Source organism: Tupaia chinensis, unplaced genomic scaffold, assembly GCF_000334495.1.
Source record: "Tupaia chinensis unplaced genomic scaffold, TupChi_1.0 Scaffold147500_1, whole genome shotgun sequence".
In the NCBI taxonomy this organism is placed as follows: Eukaryota; Metazoa; Chordata; class Mammalia; order Scandentia; family Tupaiidae; genus Tupaia; species Tupaia belangeri.
In genome coordinates, this window is record NW_006207351.1 from 1,034,072 (window position 1) to 1,043,259 (window position 9,188).

A 9,188-nucleotide genomic window follows, 5' to 3' on the forward strand; every position below is an offset into this window, starting at 1 on the left:
GGGCACGTCCCCTCCACCCCCCCCCCCCCCCCCCCGCCTGCCCGTGGAGGTCACACAGAGGAGCTGAGGCTCGGTTGTGCCCAGCTGTCAGCAGACGTGGCCCTGCCAGGTCATAGGGCAGAGACTTGCAGCTGTCCCCAAAGGGCGCTGAGCGGTTTGTCCAGGGGATTTGTTACCCGGGCCATGGCTGGTGTAGACAGGTCCCGGTCCCTGCTGCAGGCTGGTCTGAGCTTGGCTCTCTGGGGCATCTCAGGCACCTGGGGCTCGGAGGGCTGGGTGACCGGGAAGCAGCAGACGTGGCCCTGCCAGGTCATAGGGCAGAGACTTGCAGCTGTCCCCAAAGGGCGCTGAGCGGTTTGTCCAGGGGATTTGTTACCCGGGCCATGGCTGGTGTAGACAGGTCCCGGTCCCTGCTGCAGGCTGGTCTGAGCTTGGCTCTCTGGGGCATCTCAGGCACCTGGGGCTCGGAGGGCTGGGTGACCGGGAAGCTGTGTGCTCTGCAAGGTTGGGACCGCGACCTGACTCTAAGACTGCCCGAGAGACCCGCATGCCCAGCCCCGGCAGCCGCCCCCGGGGCCAGGGGTCCAGCCTCCACGTGGGCCTGCCTCACCTTCCAGCCTGACCTGCCCGGTGGTCTGCCGGCGGAGTGGCCGTGCCGAGGGTGTCCTGGAGCAGCCGTGGCTGTCCAGCAGTGACCCAGGACTTGATGGCGGCCACCCTGCAGGGGGCCCTGAGACAGCGCACAGCTCCTGGAAGGACACGCCTCAGCCTTTTTCCCTTTCCCTCCCCTTCCTCTTCTCCAGTCGCCGGCCCTTTCTGGACCTCACCCTGAGCCCCTGCCCTCGGACATGAAGACCGCTGCTACCCCGTCATCAGCGGGCGCCAGAGCTGACGACCAGCACATGTGGTGGGCCCCGGCACCAGAGCGAGCACCCCGATGCTGCCTAGGACCAGGTGGCCTGACTGTGACCCCGTAAAGCCCAGAGCCCCCGCCCGTCCATCACCCTGCACCTGGCCCCTCCTCCGTGTACTCTGGGTCTGAATTCTTTCGCAGCCCGCCACTCAGGCCACCCTAACACCTCCACCCACCCTGAGGAGCTGGCGGGCCTGCACTCCCCTCTCCCAAAGGTGGCCAGGCCCTGGAGGGCTGCCCCAGCCTGGGTCTGACCTCCGGGCTTCAGGACCCTCTCGCTCGCTGCTTGGCTCAGCCGGACCCTCGGAGCACGGCCACAGGTGCTAAGGCTGGGTGGAGGGGAAACCGAGGCCAAGGAGCCAGAGTCCTGCCTGGGTCCCAGAACCTGCACCCTGAGGCCCTCGGCGGGACGGTGGCTCAGCCCCGCTCCTCCCACAGAGCTCCTGGGTCAGCAGGCGAGGCAGGCTTGGGAGCCGGATCCCCCTCAGCTTTCTCCTGGAATATCTTGGAAGCTCCTCAGGAAGGGGCATGGACCTCCTCTGACCTCTGACCTCTGTCTGTCCCACCTGGCGTGAAGGGCCTTGGAGCCTTGGGCCTAGCCAAGAACCAGTGAGACTGGGAGTCCCTGCGTGGGAAGAGCCCGCTGGGCTGCCGTAGGGGTGGGCTGGGAGGGTGCTGCTTCTTGGTGGGAGCTCGCTGGCGAGGCATCTGGAGCACCTGGCCTCCTCCCTGGGGACTCTCCCCCTCCTGCCCCAGAAGTCCACCTCCTGGACACCTGGCAGCTTGAGCTCCCAGGGAAGGGACCCGGGTGCCCCGGACAAACCTGGGGGTGGAAGGGGTGCTGCCAGGGTGGCTGTGGCTGGGCGTGTCTGCGCCCCTCCGGTGTCCACCCTGAGACACCACCTGGATCCAGCCACTTCGGGGCGTGGAGCTGCCTGGGCATCCAGGGACCCGAGGTGTCTCCGAGGCTGCTCCTCCACACGGGTCCCATGTGCCCAGGCCACTTCACCACCACCCCAGGACCCGTCCTCACCCCAGGGCTTCCTGCAGCCCTCGGCCAGCCTGACCGAGCAGGGCGGGTGTGCAGGGTGTGGCTTCTGTCCTGCTGGGCCACACCACGGGGCAGGGGGGGGCGAGATGCAGGGACAGGGATGGCACCAGGCTGCCACTGTCCAGAGCACCCTCAGGCACCTGCCCTACTGCAGCCCAGAGAGAACCCAGAGGGCGGAGGGCGGGACTGCCCCAAGGCCAGGTGGCCCAGGTGTGCCCCAAGGCCATGGAGCCTGCAGGTCCCTGTCATCCTGGCTCATTCCCACCCTGACCCAAGGTCTGGCTCTGGCTAGGAACAACATCCCGGCTTGCCCCAGTGCAGGAACCAAGCTGCTGAAAGACAGAGTTCAGAGCCAAGTCCCGAGGGACCAGCAGGTGGCAGGTGCTTACGTCGCTGCACTCACACTTGGCCGGACGCTGTTCAAATCCTGCATCTAGCAGCTTAAAACTCAAGCCAGGCATACATGTGTGTGTGCCCCAAATCCTAGAGGTGGCCATCCCCCAGGGGTGATTTCTGTCTCTGTCTCTCCAGCAAGCACACACACAACTTATAGCAAAAGAAAATCTCTCTTAAAAAAAAAGTGACGTACCAAGGCTCGAGAGTTAAAGAAAGTTCTAGAGGTTTGTGCCAAACCAAGTCAAAATTTATAGTGGTTGAGCCATTTGACACATTCCTGTATGTCCTGGGAGAGCCCTGTGCTTCTGTGGAGCCCCTCAGAGCAAGGTGGGGGCCAGGCAGCCGCCAGGCAGCGGGCAGCCGGGGGTGTGGGGGTGTGGGAGGGGTGGGGTGCTGACACTCGCCCCAGGTCAAAAGGAAAAGCGGTTGCTGCCGGCGAGGACGTTTTTCAGCTTGCAGGTGAGGTCCCAGGGCGTTGGAGGGCTGGGAGGAAAGACACAGGCTGGCAGCGGAGGGGTCGGTCCCAGGGTCCCTGCTGGCGGTGACATGGTGACAGGGATCACCCAACACGGTGGCAGGGAGCCCCTTGCTCCAGCTCTCTCCTGGCCAGGGGTCTGTGCCAATGCAAGGGAGCTTCTTGAGCCTGTGTTTGTTGCTGGAGGCTTCGGGGGGGCCAGCCTCTGCGTCGGCGCTGCCACCAGGCCCAGCGCACCATGGGGGGACAGAGCCCCCCATGCAGTCCCACCCTGCAGTCTGGGCAGCTCCCGATTCAGGTGCTCAGAAGACGCAGGCACATCCGCCTTCAGCATGGGGTAGGTGATCTCTCCGGTTACCTCGTTCACCCAGAAAAACACATCTACGGGCTTCCTCCCTCGTCCAGGCTGACTCCTAGACATCTCTGCAAGGGGAGGAGAGGGCAGGGCTACCTCTGGTCTCCACGTGAGGAGGGCCGTGGGGGCCAGCGCCTGGGCACCCGCACACCTGCCTGAGCCCCATGGAGCGTGCTCTCCCATGGCTCCAGATGCCGCCAGGGCTGGGAGCAGCCAGCTGAGGCTCCAGGTGGGCTCCAGGGCTTCTAAAATTGCTTTTCCCTTTAAGACTTGAGGCCGCTCACCCTGACGGGGAAGCTGGCCCATGGCAGCTGCAGGAGGACCTGGCAGGCCTATCACTCGGGCCCAGGGACGTGTGGGGCCCCGCATTTGTGGGCACCAGCAGGCAGGCGAGGGGAGGAGAGTCCGGTGGGATGCCCGGGCCAGGCCCTTGGTCTTTCAGCATGACAGGTACATGGCAGCCACTAGGTCTGCAAGCAGGGCAGCCCTCCACCAGAAATACCGTCCCGGAGCGCCCACCCAGAGGCTCAGTGCCGAGCCCGGGAAAGCAGAGTGCGTGCTCAGACTGGGCCGAGATCAAACAGGTGAGCCCAGAGGTGGGCTTGCCAGAGCCTCCACCACCCCTGGTGCCCATAGGCCATGGAAGCAGGGCACACTGCTGGGGGTCCCAGAATCAGGGTAGCTGGAAGCAGGGGGTCGTAAAACCTGGCCTGGTGACCTGGCGGTTAAAGGAGCCCGATCCCGCTTGGCTGACTGCAGTTAAAATTCCCACCCCGGAGGCTTGAAAAACACACTGAGCGTGTGGTGTGTGTGTGTGTGTGTGTGTGTGTGTGTCCGTGTCCAAACCCTGGCGGCACAGAGGAATGGGGAAGGGATTGTGACGGGTCCACCCCATTGGAGGGTGCGCTTGCTCTCCATCTCTCTCCTGGCAAGCAAATACATCCTCTGCCAATTAAAAGAATCTGAACCGGGGCCAGCAGGTAGCATGGTGGTAGAGGCACTGGACTGCCACATGGCTGACCACGGTTTGAGACCTGGACCTGGCAGCCTGCCTTCTCACCTTCCCTGCTTTCTCACTTTCCCTTTCTGCCTCTCTCTGGGCAAATTAAAAAAATAAATAAAATTTTAAAATTCTAAAAATATCTGAACCAAATATACTAAATATACTTTAATCCTGACGTAGTTCGCATGTGTACGTGCATGTATATTAACAATTTCATGGGATATAAAAAGCTACTTGGAGGAACCAGCAGTTAGCGTTAATGGCTATGTCACTGGACTCCCATGTAGTTGACCACGGTTTGATTCCCAGACCTGGTGGGTTAAACTCACACCGGGTGCGTGTGTGTGCATGCCCAAGATCCCCAGAGGAGAGGAGAAGGGATTGTGGCGTGGCCATCTCCCCTGGAGGGTGATTTCTCGCTTTCTATCTCTCTGTCTGTCTCTGTCTTTCTGGCGAGCAGACACGCCCTATAGCAAAAACCTAACCAAAAAAAAAAAAAAAGCTACATGGAATAGTCTTCTATTTTCTATGCAATTAAATTCTACTTACCATATTCCTTAAGAAAATGCTGGTCACCACTCCTGAAACTCATAAGGAAAGCAGCAATGGTTGATGGACTAGAGTTTGAAAAACAGGGTCAGAGTAAGAACAGGACAGAGAATGCTGGGTCTTATAACAAGAGAAGACACACACACCCCTCTGAAAACTTTACAAAACGCGCCAAGTACGGTCAGTATTGGCCCCCAGTGGCGACTACTCGAAACCTTTGAATGGCTCATTACACGGGAAGAGGGATTTTGCAGGTTTAATTAAAATTACAGGCCTTGTACAGGGACCAGCGATGGTATAATGGCTATGTCGCTGGACTCCCACGTAGTTGACAATGGTTTGAGTCCCGGACCCGATGGCTTAAAACTCACGCCGAGCACCTGTGTGTATGCGCCCACGATCCCGAGAGGAGAATGGAGAACGGATTGCGGTGTGGCCATCCCCTCAGGGGGAAGGGGCATGATGTCTCGCTTTGTCTCTTTGTCTCTCTGACGAGCACACATACCCTATAGCAAAAACCTCTCAAGAAAACAAAAACAAACATAAGGGCCTTAAACTCAGAGTGGCCCTGGAGTCCCAGCAGTCTGACGCTCACTCCAGCCTCAGAGAGCAGGCCGCTTTCCCTGGGGCCTGAGCGGCGGCCGGTGAGGCAGCAAATTCCAGGGTGCGAAGGACACAACCGCAGGGCCATAAGCACCAGGTGGCCGACCCCAGGTGCCTGCGGGACTGCGAGAGCACTGTGAGACTGGGGGGCATCTGTGGCTGTCTGCCGCGGCGGTGACAGGTGCACGCCCGCCGTGTGACCTCTCCCCCAGGCCGGCGCTGAGAAGCCTGGAGGTGCACGGCCTTGTACCACCAGCTCAGCTGCTCAGACGGAGAGGACCCCCGCCCCGGTGCCCGCTCTCAGGAAGTCTCCTGCAGGACTTGCCGGAATCAGGCTGGCTGGACAGGGAGAGCTGGCCAAGAGCTGGGGGACATGTAGACAGGCCCGACGTTCACCTGTTGGAAGGTTCGGGGCTGAAGAAGCCTGTGGAGGGAGCTTCGGCGTGGGAGACGGGTAGAAGCCGGGCTCCTAGCAACCCCATCTGCATTGTGCTAAGTACCGCCCAGCCTGCGAGATTCCGCCCGGCCCTCCGTCTCGTCTCTGCCTCTCCGCGGCAGCGCCCCACTCACCTGGCCTCCACCCAGGCCCTTTCTCATGGCGCCCGCTGTTGGCTTCTGGAGTCTCTGGGCTCACCTGTCCACAACTCAGCGGGCGGCCCTGCATGTGGACAAATGGCACCATGCGTGCTTCTAGCACAGAACATGTAGACGGGGCAGGGGCAGGGGCTGGGAGGGGCAGGGCTCCCGCCTCTCCCGGGCTTGGCTCACCCTGACCTGACCTGCTTCGGCTCTGGACAGGTCTGCGGCAAGTTGCTTTATTCTCCACGGCGAGGGTGTGTGCTGAGGACAGTGAGGAACGACGCCCCTCGGGCACAGCCAGGCAGCACCCTCTCTGCCTCCTGTCGGGATTTGGGGCACGTACGTGCACCTGGCGTGTCGAGCCGCCACGGCTGGGGCTAACGGCCATGGCAGGCCATGTGGGATCCAGCTGCCTTAACCGCTAGGCCATGGGGCCACCGTTTAGGATGGCTGGCACGGCTGCTGGGCCCTGACCAGCCTGGCTGCTGAGCCATCCTGTCCTCAGCTCGGCCGCGGGTAACGAACATGCCGTGTAGGCGGCTCGCAGCCTCCTCTCCCTCCCTCACCCGTCGGCTAGAACACGGGGACGCCCTGCACCTCCGTCCCCAGGCCCATCTCACCGGCGAACCCACGGGCCTAGGGCTTCCGGCTTCTCACTATTTCTTGGCAAGGAAGAACGAAGGGAAGGCAGCCGGTGACTCCCCGTGGCCAGAGGTCTCGACGACCGCGTGTCAGCGTGGGCAGCGTGTTTCCACACGTCCCCGGTGCACGTCTCGGGGCACCAGGCGCTCAGCGACTCCTGCGCTAATGGCCCTGTGTGGCCCCAAGGCTGGAGGCCTGAATCAGGAAACTGCCGGAGCAAGGGCTTCTACAAACCAGCATGCTGGAGCCGTGCTTAAAAATACTTTTATTTTGAAATACTTTCAGCAAACGGTTAAAAGAACCCACCATACGACCCACTAAATCTTAGTATCTGGACACACCTGCATCGATCTGGGGGGAACAAGGCCCACACCCCGGTTCTGTTGGCATCGCCTGCCCGGGAGGCGGGGCAGACCCACACTCGGCACTCTCGGCCACAGGCTCCGGCCTCAGCCCCTGCACCGAATCTGCAAAGCAGGCCGGCAGGAGCAGCGGTCTAGAACGAGCCGCCCACACGCAGCACAGGCGCTGCTCCACATGCACCAGTTCATCGAGGCCCCCCCCAGTCCCATGCAGTTGGTCCCACCCCACTTTACAGACGACACGAAACCCGAGAGCAGCAGGGACACGCCATGGCACACGAGGGCCAATCGGCAGAGGGACGTCACGCGTGGCTTCAGCAGCTCCTGTTTACTGCACCAAGCATGTTCCCGGAACACTGCAGCAGCCCTGTCGCCGAGCCCTCCCTCGCCCAGAGCTCCTCCAGGACAGATGCAGGAGTAAGCAGCGTCTGCGGGCGTTTGAGAATTGCCTGGCCCAGGAACTGCCACAATTTCCACTCCCACAGTCGCATGAACCAGGAGTCACACCCACACAGGCTGTGCACCGCTCAGGACCGGCTGTGTGCTGGGCTGGGCTCTCCGCACCAAGAGGACTGCCAGCAAGCCCAGACACCCAACCCCTGGCTGCCGCAGCCCACCCAAGGGAGCGGAGAGGTGGCCAGGTTGGAAGAGCCCACGTGCGCTCCAGGCCAGGCCGGGCCGTCACGAGAGTCGGCTGGGGGTGGAACTGCCAGCTCGGATGCACCAGTGGGCCCAGTGTGGCTCCCACATGATGTTGCCTAAGGGTGTCCCTCAGCAAAGTCCTACTCTCACTTAGCTGAACTAAGTGCAGGTCTACACTCTTTACAGAGACAAATTTATGCAGAATCTCCTCCGCTTGGAAACATATAAAAAATGCACCCACCCCTGGGCCCCACAGAGCTTGGTTGGCCAGGGTGGATCCATGCGACCCTGCCAGGGCCCGACGGTGGCAGTGTGGGGTGAGGGGTGGTGGGCATCCTGGGGAGGGAGCTGGCACAGGTCAGCCAGCCCGGGGTGTCTGGGAGGGACGGCCAAGTCGAAGCCCACCCTGGCCACTCCCGAACGCCAGCAGGGCGCCCCGAGCCAGCAGCCCCCGACTGCCTGCAGCCAGCCCGCACTCGACTCCCGCACCAGCGTGTGATGCTGCAAACTCGGTGACCGCAGCCAGGGCCATCCCAGACAGCAAGGGCCACGTCGGAGCACTCCTGTGGACCCTGCCTCTCTCTGCACATTTTAAGGTCTGACTGCGGTGTCTAAAAACATGCACCATCCAGCCAAGGGCGGGCGGGGGCGCACGCAAGTCCTCCACAATTTCTGCACTGGTTTCTGGTCTCCAACAGCAGCCCGCTCAAGGGGTGGGCCCGTCAGCTGAAAACGCCCTGGGCTACGCTGCCGTGGGAGCCGCCTCGCTCCCGGCCGGTCTGTAACGGAAACGGTGGCTCCCTGGGCCTTCGTGGCAGCCAGACACTTTCTGTGGCCCCACAAATGGCCCCCAGCCAGGCCGCCTTTCCTCCCGAGGGCAGCAGAACTGCCGGCACGTCTGGGTTGAACCCGACGCAGTACCAGCCCTGCATGCATGCGGAGGACCACGTGAAGGAGAGGTGCCTGCAGCATGCAGGCTGTGCAGGGAGCCCGGAGCAGGGAGCACAGCGTGGACCCCGGTCGAGGGCTGGCGGTCTCCCAGCCGGGGACGGAGGGGAGTCCCCTCAATGGGACTGGCACACGGGAAACTGCAGTGAACCTCGAGCTGCCCCGTTCGTGTGGTCCTTGGACTGCGGGTAACTGCCAGGCGACACCCAGATCCAGACCACACACACATGCCAAAGGCGCCACAGCCCTTCCCTCCCTGGGCGCCCCAGCCTGTGAGGCCCATGCAGCACACCGACCAGCGCTGGCCGGGACCCCAGGGTACACTCTGCCCCGACTCTCCCCCCAGAGACCTCCGCGGCACACTCTGACCCCTCCAGGTCTTTGCAAAAGGTCACCTTCTCGGTCGAGGCCCACCCTGTCACCTACTCCAGCCAGCTCCATCTCCATCTCCCAAGTCGCTGTCCACGCACACTCACCACGGCCCAGAGCACCCCGTGCCCCACCGCACACCCTCTGCACACTCACCACGGCCCAGAGCACCCCGTGCCCCACCACACACCCTCTGCACACTCACCACGGCCCAGAGCACCCCGTGCCTCACCGCACACCCTCTGCACACACACCACGGCCCAGAGCACCCCGTGCCTCAGCACACACACTCTGCACACTC

At 62.3% G+C, this 9,188-nt stretch overlaps 2 protein-coding genes across 3 annotated transcripts in view; one reads left to right on the top strand and one right to left on the bottom strand.

Annotated features, from left to right (window-relative positions):
• Nucleotides 1–2,463, top strand: part of TCAIM (T cell activation inhibitor, mitochondrial) — a 28,325-nt gene extending 25,862 nt beyond the window's left edge. Inside the window, exon 11 of the mRNA XM_006169765.3 lies at nt 804–2,463. Coding sequence (XP_006169827.1) covers nt 804–852 — 49 coding nt within the window. The 3' untranslated portion in view covers nt 853–2,463. The remainder of the gene's footprint in view (nt 1–803) is intronic.
• Nucleotides 2,464–2,479: 16 nt separating this feature from the next.
• CUNH3orf86 (chromosome unknown C3orf86 homolog) lies at nt 2,480–6,059 on the bottom strand. Of its 2 annotated transcripts, none has more exons than XM_014584704.2 (3): nt 5,742–6,059; nt 4,743–4,810; nt 2,480–3,258 (listed from the first exon to the last, which is right to left on the bottom strand). In XM_014584704.2, the coding sequence occupies exons 1-3, from the start codon at nt 5,831–5,833 to the stop codon at nt 2,771–2,773; spliced, it is 648 nt and encodes a 215-aa protein (XP_014440190.1). In that variant the 5' UTR covers nt 5,834–6,059; the 3' UTR covers nt 2,480–2,770. The 2 variants fall into 2 exon arrangements, with proteins under 2 accessions (XP_014440190.1, XP_014440191.1); XM_014584705.2 differs by having other exon boundaries at nt 5,671–5,803.
• Nucleotides 6,060–9,188: the final 3,129 nt, after the last annotated feature.

Coding starts and splice junctions, on each gene's coding strand:
- CUNH3orf86 (XM_014584704.2), bottom strand. CDS start 5,833: ATGCAGATGGGGTTGCTAGGAGCCCGGCTTCTACCCGTCTCCCACGCC. Junction 4,811..5,741: donor AGCCCCGAACCTTCCAACAG/GTGAACGTCGGG, acceptor TTCAAACTCTAG/TCCATCAACCATTGCTGCTT. Junction 3,259..4,742: donor GCATTTTCTTAAGGAATATG/GTAAGTAGAATT, acceptor CTCCCCTTGCAG/AGATGTCTAGGAGTCAGCCT.